Source organism: Hyla sarda, chromosome 5 (genome assembly GCF_029499605.1).
Source record: "Hyla sarda isolate aHylSar1 chromosome 5, aHylSar1.hap1, whole genome shotgun sequence".
Lineage (NCBI taxonomy): Eukaryota > Metazoa > Chordata > Amphibia > Anura > Hylidae > Hyla > Hyla sarda.
The window spans coordinates 221,222,866-221,244,976 of record NC_079193.1 but is presented as its reverse complement, the minus strand read 5'-3'; the positions used below and the strand labels follow the sequence as shown (position 1 = coordinate 221,244,976).

Sequence of the window (22,111 nt, the reverse complement as noted above, 5' to 3'; positions counted from 1 at the left end):
GCCTACCACGTTTTTTTGTCCAGGTTAAAAACCGTATTGAAACCGTATACATTTTTTTTAAACATGGAAGTCAAACAAGTGAAACTTTATTCATAATGGAGTAAAAACGGATGCAACTGGACATCAATTTTAAAACCTGATACGGGAACTGTATTGCAAAAACGTGGTGTGAATGCAACCTTAGGCTGCATTCACATCTTGTTTTTGCAATAAGGGTCCCGTATCCCATTTCTGTACAAAAAGCGTATGTCTCCAAACCGGACCAAACCATATGCAACCGTATATGCCTCCTCATGTTTTTAAACCGTATACGCTTTGAAAACGGATGTCCATTTGCATACGTTTTAATACGTTTTCCTTATGGAAACGGATACGTTTTTTTATGTTTGTCAACATTTTAAATAAAGTTCTTTTTATTGAATTTCCCAAAAATTTTTAAATAAAATGAAAAACCGTATTGTGCAAACCGGATGTAACCGCACGCACATACGGTTCAATACAGTTACCATAGAACTACATTTTAAAATAACCGTATACGGGTTTTATCCGGTTTTTCACTGGGACACAAAACCGTAGTAGACTATGGTTTTGTGTACGGGTAAAACCAGTATAAACCTGTAAATGATGCAAAACGTACACAACCTGATGCTACGGTTGGCATATGTTTAAAATGAAATGGCATACGGTTTGCAATACGGTTCGATACGTTTTTTTCAATTAAACCTGATATGGGAACTGTATTGCAAAAACGTGGTGTGAATGCAGCCTTAACATGTATTTTGCTTTTGTGCTGTCAGATACTATATCTAAGGAAACAACCTGTTCTTAAGAGTCAGCTCCTAGCCTGTCACTGAGAGACAATAAAGTCATCTGTCTTGTACCGGCAAGAGGCATTACTACCTAGCAACAAGCGTCTGTGAGAGAGGGCGTGCTGCGCCCCCTGCAGTACACTATTGGCTCCGCACCATTGTAATCCTCACTACACCGACACGCCCCCTGACTACGTCACAAAGCCAGCGGCAGCGGTGGCGGCTCTCACACTGTGACACAGCCGGAGACGTCCTCCAGCCCGGAGCGCTCAGCAGCAGCGCCGCTTTGGATACCCTGGACAGCGCTCCTCCAATCGGCTGGAGTTCCCGGTGCTACTGCCTGTGTCAGCCCTGCTCCCCTCACTATGGTAAGTGCACAGGGATGGCTTCATTCATTCAGCATTGTGCACTGGGATGTAGTACATGTGAGAGGAGCACTTGTGTTATTGCGGGGGCTACACCTGCTTTATATTTCTACCATGTAAAGTAACAATGTGTCCTGAGGACGCGGGCACTTGTTTTATACCCAGGGCTCTGTGGCCCATTGTCACCGGGCACCTTGTGATACACTTTACCCTTCCATCCACACTGTCTGCTCCCAAGAAGTGATGCCACCAGGACCAGCTGTACATCACTATGAAGATCCGGGAAACTGCATGGTCTCCTATATAGTGTCAGGGTGTATGGTCTCCTATATGTCCTATAAGGAGAGTGTATGGTCTCCTATATAGTGTCAGGGTGTATGGTCTCCTATATGTCCTATAAGGAGAGTGTATGGTCTCCTATATAGTGTCAGGGTGTATGGTGTCCTATAAGGATATAATGAGGGTGCAAGGTCTCCTATAGGATATAAGCAGAATGCATGGTCTCCTATATAGTGTCAGGGTGCATGGTCTCCTATATGTCCTATAAGGAGAGTGTATGGTCTCCTATATAGTGTCAGGGTGTATGGTGTCCTATATGTCCTATAAGGAGAGTGTATGGTCTCCTATATAGTGTCAGGGTGTATGGTGTCCTATATGTCCTATAAGGAGAGTGTATGGTCTCCTATATAGTGTCAGGGTGTATGGTGTCCTATAAGGATATAATGAGGGTGCAAGGTCTCCTATAGGATATAAGCAGAATGCATGGTCTCCTATATAGTGTCAGGGTGTATGGTGTCCTATAAGGAGGGTGAATGGTCTCCTATTTAGTGTCAGGGTGCATGGTGTCCTATATAGTGTCAGGGTGTATGGTGTCCTATAAGGAGGGTAAATGGTCTCCTATAGGATATAAGCAGGATGCATGGTCTCCTATTTAGTGTCAGGGTGTATGGTGTCCTATAAGGAGGGTGAATGGTCTCCTATAGGATATATGCAGGGTGCATGGTCTCCTATATAGTGTCAGGGTGTATGGTGTCCTATAAGGATATAATGAGGGTGCATGGTCTCCTATAGGATATAAGCAGGATGCATGGTCTCCTATATAGTGTCAGGGTGTATGGTGTCCTATAAGGGTATAATGAGGGTGCATGGTCTCCTATAGGATATATGCAGGGTGCATGGTCTCCTATATAGTGTCAGGGTGTATGGTGTCCTATAAGGAGGGTGCATGGTCTCCTATAGGATATATGCAGGGTGCATGGTCTCCTATATAGTGTCAGGGTGTATGGTGTCCTATAAGGGTTTAATGAGGATGCATGGTCTCCTATATAGTGTCAGGCTGTATGGTGTCCTATAAGGATATAATGAGGGTGCATGGTCTCCTATAGGATATAAGCAGGATGCATGGTCTCCTATATAGTGTCAGGGTGCATGGTGTCCTATAGGATATAAGCAGGATGAATGGTCTCCTATATAGTGTCAGGGTGTATGGTGTCCTATAAGGATATAATGAGGGTGCATGGTCTCCTATAGGATATAAGCAGAATGCATGGTCTCCTATATAGTGTCGGGGTGTATGGTGTCCTATAAGGAGGGTGCATGGTCTCCTATAGGATATAAGCAGGATGCATGGTCTCCTATATAGTGTCAGGGTGTATGGTGTCCTATAAGGGTATAATGAGGGTGCATGGTCTCCTATAGGATATAAGCAGGATGCATGGTCTCCTATATAGTGTCGGGGTGTATGGTGTCCTATAAGGAGGGTGCATGGTCTCCTATAGGATATAAGCAGGATGCATGGTCGCCTATATAGTGTCAGGGTGTATGGTGTCCTATAAGGGTATAATGAGGGTGCATGGTCTCCTATAGGATATAAGCAGGATGCATGGTCTCCTATATAGTGTCAAAATGTATAATGTCATTTAAGGATATAATCAGGATGTATGGTCCCCTATATAGTGTCAGGGTGTATGGTGTCCTATAAGGAGGGTGCATGGTCTCCTATAGGATATAAGCAGGATGCATGGTCTCCTATATAGTGTTAAGGTGTATAATGTCCTTTAAGGATATAATGAGGGTGTATGGTCCCCTATATTTTGGTAAGGTGCAAAGTCTCCCTTAGGAAATAATCAGGTTGCATGGTCTATAGGATATTAGCAGGGTGTATGGTCCCCTATATTTTGGCAAGGTGCAAAGTCTACTATATGAAATAATCAGGGTGCATTGTCTATAGCAGTGTTCCCCAACCAGGGTGCCTCCAGCAGTTGCAAAATTACAACTCCCAGCATGCTGGGAGTTGTAGTTTTGCAACTGCTGGAGGCACTCTAGTTGGGAAACACTGGTCTATAGGATATTAGCAGTGTGAATGGTCTCCTGCAGGATATAGTCAGGATGTATGATCTCCTATAGGACATAGGCAGGTTAGTAATCCCAATCCAGAGCCATGAATTGCCACCGTCTTGGAAGGGAATGTGCTGTAACTGTCAGTGTGATACTTATTGCTGCATGTGATCGAAATGAGAGAGGAATGGCTATCCACTATCCAGTGTCACCTGTCAAGAGAACATAGGAATAGGCTGCTGGTCTGATCTTCATGAGGAGAGGGGCTGTACAAGGGGAGGGAGCATGGTGGGCTGAGGAGAGGGGCGGGAAATGCCTCACTTCATTCTGTGAATTGTAAAAGGAGAAACAGAATCCAGCGGGATGACCTAAAAACATTGCCAAGAACACAGTGCTATAGAGATAATACACCTCTGTCATGGGGCTGCATAAAGGAACCGCTCTCTCTATAGAGGTATTGTCTATGTGTCTTCCTATACAGCCATTAGTATAAAAGACCTGATGGTTTTTGAGCTGTCAAGATTGTCAACGTTGAACATGCTCTAATAGAAAGGGACATTGGTACTCACATTGTTTTTTAATAGAAAGCCTTAAAAAGTGTCAAAAACCTTATGTTACAATATTTGTGGCACTTTAACTATCATGGAGCTGATACCTTGGCTAACGCCAAGGGGGATGCCGGGAGCATTTGTGGTCCCTTAGTAGATTCGGCGAAAAGGGACATCGAACCTGGAACCTTACAGGTACCTTTTGGTCCGGAGGCGAAGGGTAAGGTTTGTTTGGGGGCCTCTCTACTGTCCGAGAAGGGTTTGCGATAGACCGCATCCTTTGTGCACTTTTTTTAGTGTAACACGTTTGCACTTTTTCTTGCACTTTGGGTGATTCGAGAGCACGTTCCTCTAACTATCATGGAGCAGCATCATAGCCAGGTGTCAGGAACAGACGAGAAACACTGTAGTATTAGGCTGCGTTCACTCGGCCGTCTAGACCCGTCCCGTTCTTCTGTCAAAAAAAAAAAAAACGGACATAAAAAAACGAACAATAACGGATGCAAACGGATGTGATCCCTTTGGATCCGTTATTGTTCAGTTAATAAACCCAAAAAAGTTTTCTTTTGTTCTGAGGATGCTCAGAAATAAAAACGGATTGAAAAAAACGGATGACATTAAAGGCTTATCCTTTTTCCATAGACTTCAATGTTAAATTTACTGTATCAGTTTTTCTTCCTTTTTTTGACGGAAGAAAAAAATACAGCATGTGCCGTTTTTTCTGCCATCAAAAAAACTAAAATGAGTGCAGACAGGTACAAACGGATGTAAACGGATTGTAAAAAAAATCCCATTGACATGAATGGGATTTTTTTAAAACCGTTTTTAATCCGTTTACAGTCTGCAAGAACGGAACCGAAACGGGGATAAAAGAACAAGGACAGACGGCCATGTAAACGCACCCTTAGAGCAGCAATTCTTTGAGGCATAGGTGATAAATGATACTTTCCAAGATTGCTCTCAGTACTAAACTACAATTGCTCTCAGGTCTCTTGTAATATTATTTTATTCTATTTTTTTTTTTTAGGAAAAAACATTTAAAAAGTACCTATCATATCCCACAAAACAAGTTATATGTTACTCAGTACCTAATCCTGATCATTCTATGTGTCTAGCACCTATAATTCTCTAACAAATACCTTCTGGTTTTTCATTGTGTGTTCTCGAGTGGCATGTCCATCTCTTGCCCTCACTCTGCATGACTCATCTTTCTCCCTGAGTCTGCTGTGCTGGGTCTCTTTATCCAATCAGTGCAGTATGCTTCTGATTATGACAGGGTGCTACAGACTTTGCTGCCCATTGAAGTCAGTGGCAGCAAAATATACTGAAGCAGATCTGCATCAGAAATATGCAGGTGTGAACTCACCCTTAAAGGGGTAGGGGCGGGGTTGTGATGTCACAAGCCTCCGGCCCGTGCATCTCCGTCATCAGGCACGGAGCGAAGTTCAATCCGTGCACCAGATGACGGGGTGCTGCAGGAGAGATCGTGGGGGTTCCCAGCGACGGGACCCCCACGATCAGACATCTTATCCTCTATCATTTGGATAGGGGATAAGATGTCTAGGGGCGGAGTACCCCTTTAAGGATATCTCTTGCCTGTTTGAAAACAGAGAGGAGTGGGATACCCACTCCTCTCTGTTTTCAGACAGAAATTTTTTAGGACAGAAGTGAGCACAGGGAAGTTCTTCTCATGCTCTCACTTATTAGGCTTTGTCACTGCCTGTGCTTCAGCTGGGAAAAAGAGGTTCCTGCAGCCAGACAGGATTACGTTCTGGATGGTATGGGGACCTGTAATGGTCTCATTTATAAGCCATCATTTTTATAAAAAACAGATCACATTTTTTATGAATTATATCAGAAAGAATAATGTTTTGCCAAGATTTACTACATAAAAAGTTTTTGAATCTGACAGTGCCCATTTAAAGGCTAACTTTTCAGCTAACTTCATTGCCCCCACCCTTTTAAGATAAGAAAATACAGTATAAAGCAAACGCATTGCGCCATGCTTATACTATACTGCACTGTAATTTATGTTCTAATAAACCAGTCTATGTGGTAGTAGTCTTTTTTGTATCTTCTATTGTTCCTCCATTAACACCAGCCCCGAAGTGGTGTCTTGGCAAGATCCGTGGATGCTTACCCACCATTATAATTCTACATGTTCATTTAGATGTTGCGCACTGAGCACAACCAGCTTCGGTAAGCGCATGACTGTGTCTTTGCACTCCTATATATTGGTAATATATTGGTATGTCTTGGTTATATTGCACCAGAAGCACACTCCATTCTTTTTATTTTTCAGTTTTGCTTCAACCACATGACGGATGGTCACATTATGCAAGTCTATGGGACCATCCGCTTGTTCTAGCGATATTTCTGGAGCATGTCAAAACTTCTAGCTTTTCTTCTAGCATTTTGTCCTGTAGATTGTGAACCCTTTCGGGAAAGGTCCTCTCTTCCTCTTTATTAGTCTGTCATTTATTTCATGATGTTTGTTGTACTTGATTTTATGTTATAATATTAATTTTAACCCCTTATTTTATGTAAAGCACCCTAGAACCAAGGTCCACTAAAAATAATTAATAGTAATTTGTGTCTATATGTCTTGTGCATACCTATGTGTCTTCATGGTTACAGCTTACAAACAAACCCTGTATTGTCTGATCCAGCCATGTATTACTCCACTCAATCTGTCCCCTCTCCCTGCTAATCTGAAAACAATGAGGGTTCCCTGGACCACTTGTTCTCTGTTTCCTGCATACATTAAGGGTACATTCACACGTGCATATTTGCTTCTGCAGACTTTGCTGCCCATTGACATCAGTGGCAGCAAAATATGCCGAAGCAGACCTGCAGCAGAAATATGCAGGTGTGAACGCACCCTTAAAGGGGTAGGGGGCAGGTCCATGACGTCACAAGCCTCCGGCCCGTGCATCGCCGTTCATCAGACACGGAGCGAAGTTCGCTCCGTGCACCAGACGACAAGGGTGCTGCAGGAGACAGGGGGTGCTGCAAAACTACAGGCAGGAGAAAAGAGACATGACTGCAGGACCGAATACAAGCTTTTAAAAGGGAATTTGTCAACTAAATGTATTTTTTAAAGAAGATGTCCAGCGGGAAAAAACGTATCTCCCCCCCCCCCCCCTGATCTCCCATATGGGGCCCCAGCTCTGGTTCTCTAAAGCACGTCTCGTACCCAGCACATAAGCTGGTCGAAACACGCCCCCTCCATTCATCTCTATGGGAGAGACGGAGATATGTGTGTTTCCACTTCTTCCATAGAAATGAATGGGAGGGGCATGTTTCCATCAGCTTACTTGCTGGGTGCAAAACGTCATTACAGCAGCAGAGATGAGGGTGAGCCGGTGGTCGGACCCCTCACGATCAGACACGGATAGGGGATGCGGCAGGCGACACCCAGGTTGCTACCCCCAATACGGCTCGACCACACAGGTAACTGGGCAAAGCGAGGTACCGGAGGATGAGACAGAGGCGTAGTCAACGTAGCAGAAGGTCTAGGCAGGCAGCAAAGGTTCGGAGTCAAAAACGTAGCAGGAAGGTCTGGAAACACGGGTAGGCAAAATAGGCAATGGGAACACTTTCTCTTAGGCAATGAGCACTGAAGATCCGGCAGGGAAGTGTGGGAGGTGCAAACAACTTATAACATGAGAACAGGTGCATTCACTAATTATGGGCGCACTGGCCCTTTAAATTTCAAAGCCTCGGCGCGCGCGCCCTAAGGGACGGGGACGTGCGCTCCGGGGCTGAGAGGAAGCAGCAGGAGCAGAACGAGGTAATGGACGGGCCGGGATTCGCATGCGGGCGTGTCCCGCGATGTGAATGCTGGCCCCGCCGGGAGTCGGGGACACGGGGATGCTGCGCTCACGGCCGGAGTCAGCGGCCGGAGAACAGCATGTTACACTAATGTTCTTAAACATAAGTTCTTAAACATAAAAACATGATTTAACCTTTAGACCCCATAGGGCAGAAATGTATACCTTTGCCATCAGGGACTTAATGCACCAGGGCGTAAATGTACACCCTGGAGCATTCAATAACAATAAAGCCAGCGCAGGAGCTGCACCCACTTCATATCAATGAGTAACGGCTACTATCAGTAGTCAGGCACTCACCACCAGGGCCGGACTGGGGATGAAAACCAGCCCTGGAAATTATTGCATACCAGCCCGACAGCATTGCGTCATTGTGCCAGCAAACGGCCACCGAGCACAGATGTATCACTTTACGTGGGGCACAGAGGAAGAGAGGTGGGGATAGGAGAGGCGCCGAGGAAGAAAGGTGAGGATAGGAGGGGCGCCGAGGCATAAAGGTGAGGATAGGAGGGGTGCAGAGGAAGAAAGGTGAGGATAGGAGAGGCGCCGAGGAAGAAAGGTGAGGATAGGAGGGGTGCAGAGGAAGAAAGGTGAGGATAGGAGGGGGGCAGAGGAAGAAAGGTGAGGATAGGAGAGGCGCAGAGGAAGAAAGGTGAGGATAGGAGGGGTGCAGAGGAAGAGAGGTGAGGATAGGAGGGCGCAGAGGAAGAAAGGTGAGGATAGGAGAGGCGCAGAGGAAGAGAGGTGAGGAAAGGAGGGGGTAGAGGAAGAAAGGTGAGGATAGGAGAGGCACAGAGGAAGAAAGGTGAGGATAGGAGGGGGACAGAGGAAGAGAGGTGAGGATAGTAGGGGGGCAGAGGAAGAAAGGTGAGGATAGGAGAGGCGCAGAGGAAAAAAGGTGAGGATAGGAGGGGGTGCAGAGGAAGAGAGGTGAGGATAGGACGGGGGCAGAGGAAGAAAGGTGAGGATAGGAGAGGCGCCGAGGAAGAAAGGTGAGGATAGGAGGGGCGTAGAGGAAGAAAGGTGAGGATAGGAGGGGCGCAGAGGAAGAGAGGTGAGGATAGGAGGGGTGCAGAGGAAGAGAGGTGAGGATAGGAGGGGCGCCAAGGAAGAGAGGTGAGGATAGGAGGGGCGCAGAGGAAGAAAGGTGAGGATAGGAGGGGCGCAGAGGAAGAGAGGTGAGGATAGGAGGGGGGCAGAGGAAGAAAGGTGAGGATAGGAGGGGCACAGAGGAAGAAAAATGGGGATAGGAGGGGCGCCAAGGAAGAGAGGTGAGGATAGGAGGGGTGCAGAGGAAGAAAGGTGAGGATAGGAGGGGTGCAGAGGAAGAAAGGTGAGGATAGGAGGGGTGCAGAGGAAGAGAGGTGAGGATAGGAGGGGCGCCAAGGAAGAGAGGTGAGGATAGGAGGGGCGCAGAGGAAGAAAGGTGAGGATAGGAGGGGCGCAGAGGAAGAGAGGTGAGGATAGGAGGGGGGCAGAGGAAGAAAGGTGAGGATAGGAGGGGCACAGAGGAAGAAAGGTGGGGATAGGAGGGGCGCAGAGGAAGAGAGGTGAGGATAGGAGGGGGGCAGAGGAAGAAAGGTGAGGATAGGAGGGGTGCAGAGGAAGAAAGGTGAGGATAGGAGGGGTGCAGAGAAAGAGAGGTGAGGATAGGAGGAGCACAGAGGAAGAAAGGTGAGGATAGGAGGGGCACAGAGGAAGAGATGTGAGGATAGGAGGGGCACAGGAAGAAAGGTGAGGATAGGAGGCGTTCAGAGGAAGAGAGGTAAGGATAGGAGGGGCGCCAAGGAAGAGAGGTGAGGATAGGAGGGGTGCAGAGGAAGAGAGATGAGGATAGGAGGGGCGCCAAGAAAGAGAGGTGAGGATAGGAGGGGTGCAGACGAAGAAAGGTGAGGATAGGAGGGGCGCAGAGGAAGAAAGGTGAGGATAGGAGGGGCGCAGAGGAAGAAAGGTGAGGGTAGGAGGGGCGCAGAGGAAGAGAGGTGAGGATAGGAGGGGTGCCAAGGAAGAGAGGTGAGGATAGGAGGGGTGCAGAGAAAGAGAGATGAGGATAGGAGGGGCGCCAAGAAAGAGAGGTGAGGATAGGAGGGGTGCAGAGGAAGAAAAGTGAGGATAGGGGGGGCGCAGAGGAAAAAGGTGAGGATAGGAGGGGAGCAGAGGAAGAAAGGTGAGGATAGGAGGTGCGCAGAGGAAGAGAGGTGAGGATAGGAGGGGTGCAGAGGAAGAAAGGTGAGGATAGGTGGGGTTCAGAGGAAGAGAGGTGAGGATAGGAGGGGCGCCAAGGAAGAGAGGTGAGGATAGGAGGGGTGCAGAGGAAGAGAGGTGAGGATAGGAGGGGTGCCAAGGAAGAGAGGTCAGGATAGGAGGGGCGCAGAGGAAGAAAGGTGAGGATAGGAGGGGCACAGTGGAAGAAAGGTGAGGATAGGAGGGGTGCAGCGGAAGAGAGATGAGGATAGGAGGGGCGCCAAGAAAGAGAGGTGAGGATAGAAGGGGTGCAGAGGAAGAAAAGTGAGGATAGGGGGGGGCGCAGAGGAAAAAAGGTGAGGATAGGAGGGGCGCAGAGGAAGAAAGGTGAGGATAGGAGGTGCGCAGAGGAAGAAAGGTGAGGATAGGAGGGGCGCAGAGGAAGAAAGGTGAGGATAGGAGGGGCGCAGAGGAAGAAAGGTGAGGATAGGAGGGGCGCAGAGGAAGAAAGGTGAGGATAGGAGGGGCGCAGAGGAAGAAAGGTGAGGATAGGAGAGGCGCAGAGGAAGATAGGTCAGGATAGGAGGGGTGCAGAGGAAGAAAGGTGAGGATAGGAGGGGCGCAGTGGAAGAAAGGTGAGGATAGGAGGGGTGCAGATGAAGAGAGGTAAGGAAAGGAGGGGCACAGAGGAAGAAAGGTGAGGATAGGAGGGGCATAGAGAAAGAGATGTGAAGATAGGAGGGGCACAGAGGAAGAGAGGTGAGGGTAGGAGGGGTGCAGAGTAAGAGAGGTGAGGATAGGAGGGGTGCAGAAGAAGAGAGGTGAGGATAGGAGGGGACAGAGGAAGAAAGGTGAGGATAGGAGGGGCGCAGAGAAAGAAAGGTGAGGATAGGAGGGGCGCAGAGGAAGAGAGGTGAGGATAGGAGGGGCGCAGAGGAAGAAAGGTTAGGATAGTGGGGGGGCGGAGAGGAAGAAAGGTGAGGATAGGAGGGGTGCAGAGGAAGAAAGGTGAGGATGGAAGGGGTGCAGAGGAAGAAAGGTGAGGATAGGAGGGGTGCAGAGGAAGAAAGGTGAGGATAGGAGGGGTGCTGAGGAAGAGAGGTGAGGATAGGAGGGGCACAGAGGAAGAAAGGTGAGGGTAGGAGGGGGGCAGAGGAAGAAAGGTGAGGATAGGAGGGGTGCTGAGGAAGGGGTGAGGATAGGAAGGGTGCTGAGGAACGGGTGAGGATAGGAGGGGTGCAGAGGAAGAGAGGTGAGGATAGGAAGGGCGCAGAGGAAGAGATGTTAGGATAGGAGGGGCGCAGAGAAAGAAAGGTGGGGATAGGAGGGGCACAGAGGAAGAGAGGTGAGGATAGAAGCGGTGCAGAGGAAGAAAGGTGAGGATAGGAGGGGTGCAGAGGAAGAGAGGTGAGGATAGGAGGGGGGCAGAGGAAGAAAGGTGAGGATAGGAGGGGGCAGAGGAAGAAAGGTGAGGATAGGAGGGGCGCAGAGGAAGAAACGTGAGGATAGGAGGGGCGCAGAGGATGAAAGGTGAGGATAGGAGGGGTGCAGAGGAAGAAAGGTGAGGATAGGAGGGGTACAACCTATCTGCCCCCTTTAGGCAGGCAGATAGGTTGTAAGCAGGCTTCAGCCACCAACACCTCCCTTTCCACCCTCCATAGACAAATAGATCTCCCCTTTAGGCACTTAGGTTGGCAGGCTTTACCCACCTAGAGCCCCCATCCATTTTGCTGCACAATTTAAACAAACCAAAAACATAACAAAAGGTTACCTTTCACCGCACCCACGCAGAGACGTTCTGTCCGGCACATGAACGTCCCTGTCATCGCGTAGGCGGCGTGATGACGTCATATCATTGCGCCACCCATGCCATGACACGGACGTCCTGCATGGCCTCCCGTCGGTAGGTGGAGTGAGTGGCGGGGCTGGGAGCTTATAGCTCTCTGCTCTGCCACTCTGCGTCCGCAGGTCCTGATAATAGTGTGAAGCAGCGGTCAGCCCGCGCTGCTGTCGCATTGGGCAGCGAAGCATGGGCCGGCCACTGCCAGCCCACGGGGCGAGCAGCCTACCGGGGATTATCCCGGTAGGCCAGTCCGGCCCTGCTCACCACTAATGATGGTGAGTGGCGATCCTGTTGCTCCCCGTCAATAACCCTTTAGACAATGCCAATTACAGTGTCTAAAGTACCGTATTTATCGGCGTATAACACGCACTTTTTAGGCTAAAATTTTTAGCCTAAAGTCTGTGTGCGTGTTATACGCCGATACACCCCCAGGAAAGGCAGGGGGAGAGAGGCCGTCGCTGCCCGCTTCTCTCCCCCTGCCTTTCCTGGGGTCTAGAGCGCTGCTGTCGGCCCTTTTCACCCCCTGGTTATCGGTGCCGGCCCCGATAGCCAGGGAGAGAGAAGCGGCGCCGACAGCCAGGGGGAGAGAAGGGGCAGCGGCACCCATTGCCGGTGCCGCTGCCCCGTTGCCTCCCCCCATCCCCGGTGGCATAATTACCTGAGTCGGGTCCGCGCTGCTCCAGGCCTCCGTCGTGCGTCCCCGGCGTCGTTGCTATGTGCTGAACGGCGCGGCGCATGACGTCAGAGCGCCGTGCATAGCAACGACGCTGGGGACGCACGACGGAGGCCTGGAGCAGCGCGGACCCGACTCAGGTAATTATGCCACCGGGGATGGGGGGAGGCAACGGGGCAGCGGCGCCGGCAATGGGTGCCGCTGCCCCTTCTCTCCCCCTGGCTGTTTGCGCCGCTTCTCTCTCCCTGGCTATCGGCGCCGGCACCGATAGTCAGGGGGACAGAACGGGCAGCGGCGCCGATAACCAGGGGGTGAAAAGGGCCGACAGCAGCGACCTAGACCCCAGGAAAGGCAGGGGGAGAGAAGCGGGCAGCGACGGCCTCTCTCCCCCTGCCTTTCCTGGGGGTATATCGGGGTATACACGCGCACACACGCACCCTCATTTTATCATGGATATTTGGGTAAAAAACTTTTTTTACCCAAATATCCTTGGTAAAATGAGGGTGCGTGTTATAGGCCGGTGCGTGGTATACCCCGATAAATACGGTATTAAGTCTCAGATGTCGGTAATCTTAGGGAGCTCATCAGACCCCCCACAATGTGATTGCAGGGTCTGAAAAGCTAAAATGGCTCCAGAGGGTCCCCTAACCTGCCTCCAGATCAAGGATCCAATGATGCAGCCTGGCTGAGCCAGGCTGTATCAGTGGAGCATCGATCACACTGTTCAATGTTATGCAATAGGCATAGCTTTATACAATAAATGCAATCTAATTATTGCATATGAAAGACTTAAAAGTGTAAAATAAAAAATGTTTCTAAAATTATAGAAAAGCCCCTCCCCTAATAGAAAAATGAAATCATTATTTTCCCATTTTACAAAAAAATTTTTTTGTAAAAATAATAAACATATTTGGTATTGCTGCATGCAGAATTGTCCGAACTATTTAAATATATTGTTTATGATCCTGCATGGTAAAATGCATAAATGTTAAAATATACTAAACTCCAAAAATGCATATTTTTGGTCACACCATGTATCAGGAACATTTTTTATAAAAAGTGATGAAAAAGTCCCATCAAAACAAATATGGCAGCGGTAAAAACTACAGATCATGTTGCCGTATATGGAAAAAAGAAAAGAAGTTATAGGGTCAGAATAAGGCAATTTTAGGCATACTGATTTTGAAGTTTTACTTTTTTTTTTAGTGGTACAATAATACGAACATCATATAAATTGGGCATTGTTTCAATCTTATTAACCTACAGAATATAGATAACATTGTGATTTTCTTTTCAGTTTCCCTAAGGGAACCTAAAACACAGATAATGGGCCTCATTTACTAAGCTGAAACTGACCAGTTTTTGTCTGGTTATTTTGACGCAGTGTGTCTGAGACATGTCTGCGCTAGTCTGCGCCAGTGTGTGACAGTGTGCGCCTGGAAAATCCGACAAACCCGACATTGCACTGTGAAAAACCGAAAAGGAGGCATGGTCTGTCGCAAAAGGGGAGTGGTCTGCCCGAACAGGGGCTTGGTTTTGCAACCCGACCGATTTACTATTGAATTCACAGAAAATCCTGTGGATAAATGGCTGGAAATATCCACCTAGAAAAAGCTGGTCAGAAAATGTATCCGACTGTTCCCAATAGTAAATAGAGAAGAATCCTACAAGTCTGAAACAACTTTTTCCACTAGAAAAAGCCCGACAATGAGGCCCAATCTGTGTTATATAGAGTTATATCATACACCCAATTTATTAACCATGAAACCTCTTTCCAAAAGTGACCAACATTCCCACATAATGTGTAACAAAATGAGCATCGTCCATTGCCTCAATAAATTTATTCCCACTCCAGCGCTGCTACTGCTCTGATATTGCCCAGTAGAAGTTCTGTGTTGATGTTGCATACATTGGCCCACATTGGTTCTTATGGGCAAAACCAGACCGTTAAAGGGGTACTCTGGTGAAAAACATTTTTTTCTGACCACAGTGCTCCCTACTGACACCTTTGTCTGTCTCAGGGACTGTCGAAAGCAGGAGCAAATTCCCATAGCAAATCTATCATGCTCTGGACAGTTCCTGACTTGGACAGAGGTGTCAACAGAGAGCACTGTGGTCAGACAGAAAAGAAACTTAAAAAGAAAAGAACTTCATCTGGAGCATACAGCAGCTGATAAGTACTACTGGAAGGATCAAGATTTTTAAATAGAAGTAATTTACAAATCTGTTAGCGCTCTGGCACCAGTTGATTTAAAAAAAAATATTTCACCGGAGTACCCTTTTAAATTTTCAGGCAGAATAATTAATCTGGGCATAGGAATTCCAATTCCAAATCCATTTCTTGCTTATATTAAGTAATTGCAAATATATACCTGAAAGTGTAAACACACCCCATTACAGTCCGTGGACTCAGGCACGGTATGTATCTTCTTTGTGGCAGATCTGGCACCATTATTTTTATATTTTCTGTTCCTATGACAAAACAGATATATGGAAACATGAGCACAAATATGAACAGAGCCCTATCCTCTGACTCCAGGGGAAGCATTTGCTTTGTGTGAGGATGGTAACTAAGCAGTAATGCTGCCCAACACATCCTCTCTTGAAGTCTCGCTTTTATTATGGTGGTGCTACTCTTATAAACAAGTGTTTTGTGCTAGTTGTCCTCTTTTATGACAGTTTACGTACAGGGGAATAATACATTTGCTGTAATTTATCATAAAGCATCATAGAATGCCATAACTATACAGGAGGATCTGACAGGAATGGGTTTTCAGTACACTAACATGACATGATAAAGAGAAGGAGCTCATTCCTTTGGGATATATACTGAAGTTAACTTCATTTATCGCTGCTCCATGTGCTTTATTGCCTATAAAATACTGTAAAGAAAATATTTTCTTTAAAGCTAAATCTAAATGGCTCCCTGTATTTAGATACCCCTTGATCTTAAAAATCGCACAAGTTGGAAATATAGCATAAATACTCACCAATATATTCGCAGAAGAATATATGCATGATGACTGTGCATAAAAGTTGCTGGGAAATTGGGTGGCATGAAAGAGCACCATGAAGGTAAACAGCAGAGGAGTAAATAAACACTGGCAGGGGTACAGAAGGCAAGGAACAGCACCAGATGACAGAAAAGAGTATCAATGAAGAGGGCCTACAAATGCTTCTGAATCCATGAAAGAACGCCAGGACAAACAGATCTTTTTAAATCTATGAGACCAACAATGTGCCTCAGTCACAATCTCCTCCTTGCGGCAAATCTAAGTTCACTGATCCATTCCGTTATAGATGGAAGGTCCGTGTCTTCCATTGATGTGGAAAGACAAACAAAAGCAGCTGCAAAAAAATGGTGTAAAATCCCCCTTTTGGCACTGGCTAGTGAGCTGAGGTGTATTCAGGAATTCAGAAGTCTCCGGAAATGTCCAGTGTAGAATAGTTGGGCAATAGTACCAACAAGAGACAATTTTGTAATTCTTTTCTTTAGCTTTGGAAGCCAAAGATAAGCCATGAGAGAACAAGCCAATCTTCTGGACAGACTTTTGATTAAGGGATTGCCCCAAGTTGGCTTCCCATTTACCAAAGAAAGGCGCTTGCTCCTGATTACAACACCCTAACAGAATTTGGTACATTTGGGAAAGGCAGCGGGGAGGATAAGACCAAAGCATCAAAACCCAAGCTTGTGAACAGGATGTCTGAGAACCAAGGGACCGAAGAAACGAGAGCAGTTTGTCATATTCAAGCCAACAAAGAGAGCAGTAAGCTATGCCAGCTGGCATCGAAGCCAAGGAAACTACAGCACTATCAGAAATACAGTGGTGCACATGAGGATGAGAGGACCCGTCCCATAACAAGAAACGAGTTGCTCACCAACCATAGGGAATGCTGGGTTTTGAAGCAAAGGTGTCATTAAACCAGAGAGCTAAGAATCTCCATGCTTGTCTAGGAAGTTGTCCCAGATGCAGAGGGTATGTGAAACCAGAAACCAGTAACTTTATCGTCTAGCTTTTGTACCTCCGCTTTCAGAGAAGTTAAGTCCTGTTTATAACTTGTCTGAGCAGGTAGGTAGCAGCTTCATATGCTCCTGGCAGTCCCAGGAAGAGGATGGCTGTGTCCTTACTCTGCCATAGTTAGGCCATGCCCCAATAAAATATTGTTGAGCTTTATGGAAATATTATTAGCATGAAAAAAGTTACAGATAATCATGAGATGGCATAGTCAAAGTTGAAATTACAGCTCACTCCACCACAACCTTCTTTAGTTGCCAAAAATTGCTGTGTACTATTGTTCTTTCTTTGTTCCCCAGTAATCTTCATTCCAGTTTTCGGTGCACTCTTTAAGTCTCGTATTCCATCACTCAGAGTGATCACTAAGTTCAGCTGACCTCTGCTGATAGCTCATGGCAGCCAATGATGTGATGTGTTAGTACAGTTTAGAATGTATATCAGCACCACTGTATATAAAGGCTCATCCAATTATCTTTCGACAGGTGACTAAGCCAAGGAATAACAATTTGATTGTCTGCAACTTGACATTTTCTTAAGCTTCTGTATTTACATCCTATTTCATTATTCAATTCCTGTTTAATTTTAGAGTCTGATTAAGTGGCCTTTGCTAGCATAGCTTCCTGGTCATTCTATCTTTGGGCTATCTAGTTTCTTGGATATCTCCATTGGAATCACCTATCTTCAAGAACATGTCTGCTTTATCTGTTTAACTTCTAGTTAATAATGAAATGTCTTGCTCACTGTTGTGTTTCTACGTTATTTGTGTTTCTACCATGAGAATAGTCATTTACCTACTATTTTGCTGTCCCAAGGGTATGTTCATACATATTGTGTGGCAATTTATGATAGAAATGACTGGTATATTTTGGTGCATTATTGAAGCTCCACGGAGATCCATTTATTGTATACTTTGTACTAAAAATCTTTTATACAGCTGCATGAATTGTTTTAAAGTAGGACTCCATTGTCAGCACTTAATAAGATGTCAGTTGGAAAAAGCCTTGGGGATTACAATGTTCCATTTTTCAGCTAGTATCAAGAAGTAGAGTATGCATATTTTTTATAAAATGCATTCCCTGTTTTGCTGCTTCTACCCTTGTGTACAATGCCTACATCTTTACTAAATACAGTGGAGCAAAAAAGTTCTCCCACTTTAAAATGTGAGAGGCCTGTAATTTTCATCATAGGTATACTTCAAATATGAGAGACAGAATGGGGGGAAAGAATACAGAAAGTCACATTGTAGAATTTCTAATGAATTAATTGGTAAATTTTAGGGATCGTCCGATTATCGGTTTGGCCGATATTTTCGGCCGATATTCACGATTTTGGACGTTATGGGTATCGGCAATTACCTTGCCGATAATGCCCAGTCCCCCGCCCCCCGGCCAGAGACCGCCGCCGCCGCTGCCCCATTGCCTCCCCCATCACCGGTTTTATTATTACCTGTTCCCGGGGTCCACGCTACTTCTGGCTCCTGCGGCATCCTGCGCTATTGCTGTGCGCTGCGCAATGACGAGTGACGTCCTCAACGCGATGTCACCGTCAGTGCGCACAGTGACAGCTTAGGACGCCGCCAGAACCAGAAGTAGCGCGGACCCTGGGAACAGGTAATTATAAAACCGGGGATGAGGGAGGCAATGGGGCAGCGGCGGTGGTTGGACTCCGGACCGGCAGGGGGAGAGAAGCGGGCAGCGGCGGTGGTTGGACTCAGGACCGGCAGGGGGAGAGAAGCGGGCGGCGGTCACTGGCCAGAGGATACGCAGGGGGGCGGCAGTGGGGGTGGTGTTTGGACTCAGGAGGACCCCAGGACAGGCAGGGGGAGAGAAGCGAATGGCAGTAGCAGTCTCTGGCCCCGCAAAAGCCGCTGTAGTTCATTGATTTAAAGCGCACGCTTTAAATCATTGATCTGCGGGGGGGGGGGGGGGGGAGAAATAGCCGATAGCTTATACCGGAATATCGGTATAAGTTATCGGCTATCGGCATCGGCCCTAAAAAAAAAACAATATCGGTTCATCCCTAGTAAATTCCTCGGTAAAATAAGTATTTGGTCACCTACAAACAAGCGAGATTTCTGGCTCTCACAGACCTGTAACTTCTTCTTTAAGAGTCTCCTCTGTCCTCCACTCATTACCTGTATTAATGGCACCTGTTTGAACTTGTTATCAGTATAAAAGACACCTGTCCAGAACATCAAACAGTCACACTCCAAACTACACTATGGTCAAGACCAAAGAGCTGTCAAAGGACACCAGAAACAAAATTGTAGACCTTCACCAGGCTGGGAAGACTGAATCTGCAATAGGCAAGCAGCTTGGTGTTAAGAAGTCAACTGTGGGAGCAATTATTAGAAAATGGAAGACATACAAGACCACTGTTAATCTCCCTCGATCTGGGGCTCCATGCAAGATCTCACCTCGTGGTGTTCAAAATGATCACAAAAACAGTGAACAAAAATCCTAGAACCACACGGGGGAACCTAGTGAATGACCTGCAGAGAGCTGGGACCAAAGTAACAAAGGTTACCATCAGTAACACCCGACGCCACCAGAGACTCAAATCATGCAGTGCCAGACGTGTCCCCCTGCTTAAGCCAGTACATTTCCGGGCCCATCTGAAGTTTGCTAGAAAGCATTTGGATGATCCAGAAGAGGATTGGGAGAATGTCATATTGTCAGATGAAACCAAAGTAGAACTTTTTGGTAAAAACTTAACTCATTGTGTTTGGAGGAGAAAGAAAGCTGAGTTGCATCCAAAGAACACCATACAACATGGGAGGGACTAATGCTTTGGGGCTGTTTTTCAGCAAAGGGACCAGGACGACTGATCCGTGTAAAGGAACGAATGAATGGGGCCATGTATCGTGAGATTTTGAGTGAAAACCTCCTTTCATCAGCAAGGGCATTGAAGATGAAACGTGGCTGGGTCTTTCAGCATGACAATGATCCCAAACACCCCGCCTAGGCAACGAAGGAGTGGCTTCGTAAGAAGCATTTCAAGGTCCTGGAGTGGCTTAGCCAGTCTCCAGATCTCAACTCTCAACCCCATAGAAAACTCCCCATAGAGGGAGTTGAAAGTCTGTGTTGCCCAGCAACAGCCCCAATACATCACTGCTCTATAGGAGATCTGCATGGAGGAATGGACCAAAATTCCAGCAACAGTGTGTGAAAACCTTGTGAAGACTTACAGAAAACGTTTGACCTCTGTCATTGCCAACAATGGGTATATAACAAAGTATTGAAATTAACTTTTGTTATTGACCAAATACTTATTTTCCACCATAATTTGGAAATAAATTATTTAACCCCTTAAGGACCAAGCCCATTTTAATCTTAAGGACCAGACTCCTCGCCTTCTAAAATCCATAACTCTTTTATTTTTCCATCTACATGCCGATGTAAGGGCTTGTTTTTTGCGTGACCAATTGTACTTTGTAATGAAACCTCTCATTTTACCATAACATGTACGGTGAACCAAAAATATTTTTTTAGGGTGGAAATTTAAGTGAAAACAACAATTTTGCACATTTTGGAGGGTTCCGTTTTCACACTATACACTTTACGGTAAAAATGATGTGTTCTTTATTCTGTGGGTCAATATGATTAAAATGATACCCATGGCTAGATACTTTTATATTTTTGTACCGCTTAAATAAAATCTAAAACTTTTTGTACAAAATCAGTAATCTAAAATCTCCCTATTTTGACCACCTATAACTTTTTCATTTTTTGTGCCGTCATATGTACTTTTTATCGATACCAAATTTACATATATAAAACTTTTAGATAATTTTTTATACATTTTTTGGGAATAAAATATGACCAAAAAGCAGCATTTTTGGAATTTTTATTATTTTTTACGTTTATGTTCTTCACCGTACAGGATCATTAACATAATTTTTTGATAGTTTGGACATTTATGCACGCGGTGATACCAAATATGTTTATAAAAAAAATGATTTATGCTTTTTGGGGGTAAAATGGGAAAAACTGACAATTTTTATTGGGGGGGGGATTTTTTTTTGCTTTTTATTTTTACATTTTTAAACTTTTTCATTTAAACTTATGTCCCCATAGGGGACTATCTATAGCACTCATTTGTTTGCTAATACTGTTCAGTGCTATGCATAGGGCATAGCACTGATCAGTATTATCGGTGATCTTCTGCTCTGGTCTGCTAGATCTCAGACCAGAGCAGGAGACAGACGGAGGCAGGTGAGGGGACCTCCGTCCGCCATTACAGATGATCGGATCCCTGTGACAGCACTACGGGCAATCCGATCATCTATTTTAACATGCGCATTGCCGCAGATGCCGGGATCTGTACTGATCACGGCAGCTGAGGGGTTAATGGTGGACATCCGCGCGATCGCGAATTTCGCCCATTACTTGCGGGTCCCTGCCATGTATGACGCGAGCACCGCTCCGATGCTCGTGGTCATACACAGGACATAAATGTACGTCCTGGTGCGCTAAGTACAGCCACACCAGGACGTACATTTACGTTCATGGTCGTTAAGGGGTTAAATTCAGACAATGTGATTTTATGGATTTTTTTTTCACATTATTTCACATTAAATTTATCAGGGGGCAGTACAGAGATCTCTCCCATGATCTATTTATACCCAGGACTGTATCAATAACAAGGGGGCATCCTCTACGTCTAGACGAAAGAAGGTTCCTACACCAGCACAGACGGGGGTTCTTTACTGTAAGAGCAGTGAGACTGTGGAATTCTCTCCCGGTGGAGGTGGTCATGGTGAACTCTGTAGTTCAAAAAGGGTCTGGATGCATTTTTGGAGAGTAATAACATTACTGGTTATGTATACTAGATTTATAGGGACAGAAGGTTGATCCAGGGATTTATTCTGCCATATTTGGAGTCGGGAAGGAATTTTTACCTTCCACTGGATCAACTCAACTCAATAGGGACTTATTAGGGTTATATGTTGAACTTGATGGACTCTGGTCTTTTTTCAACCTTATGAACTATGTTACTATTATGTCTCTCATAGTTGAGGTATATCTATGATGAAAATTACAGGCCCGTCTCATCTTTTTAACCCCTTAAGGACCAGGCCATTTTACACCTTAGGACCAGAGCGTTTTTTGCACATCTGACCATTGTCACTTTAAACATTAATAACTCTGGAATGCTTTTAGTTATCATTCTGATTCCGAGATAGTTTTTTCGTGACATATTCTACTTTAACATAGTGGTAAATTTTTGTGGTAACTTGCATCCTTTCATGGTGAAAAATCCCCAAATTTGATGAAAAAAATGAAAATGTTGCATTTTTCTAACTTTGAAGCTCTCTGCTTGTAATGAAAATGGATATTCAAAATAATTTTTTTTTGGATCACATATACAATATGTCTACTTTATGTTTGCATCATAAAATTGATGAGTTTTTACTTTTGGAAGACACCAGAGGGCTTCAAAGTTCAGCAGCAATTTTCAAATTTTCACAACATTTTCAAACTCACTATTTTTCAGTGACCAG

The 22,111-nt window shown here is 45.9% G+C and overlaps 1 protein-coding gene across 1 annotated transcript in view; it reads left to right on the top strand.

The window, feature by feature from the left end:
- The first annotated feature begins 1,009 nt into the window (after positions 1–1,009).
- Positions 1,010–22,111, top strand: part of ELOVL2 (ELOVL fatty acid elongase 2) — a 174,146-nt gene continuing 153,044 nt past the window's right edge. Inside the window, exon 1 of the mRNA XM_056521164.1 lies at positions 1,010–1,177. Within this exon, the coding sequence (XP_056377139.1) occupies positions 1,175–1,177 (3 nt within the window). The 5' untranslated portion in view covers positions 1,010–1,174. The remainder of the gene's footprint in view (positions 1,178–22,111) is intronic.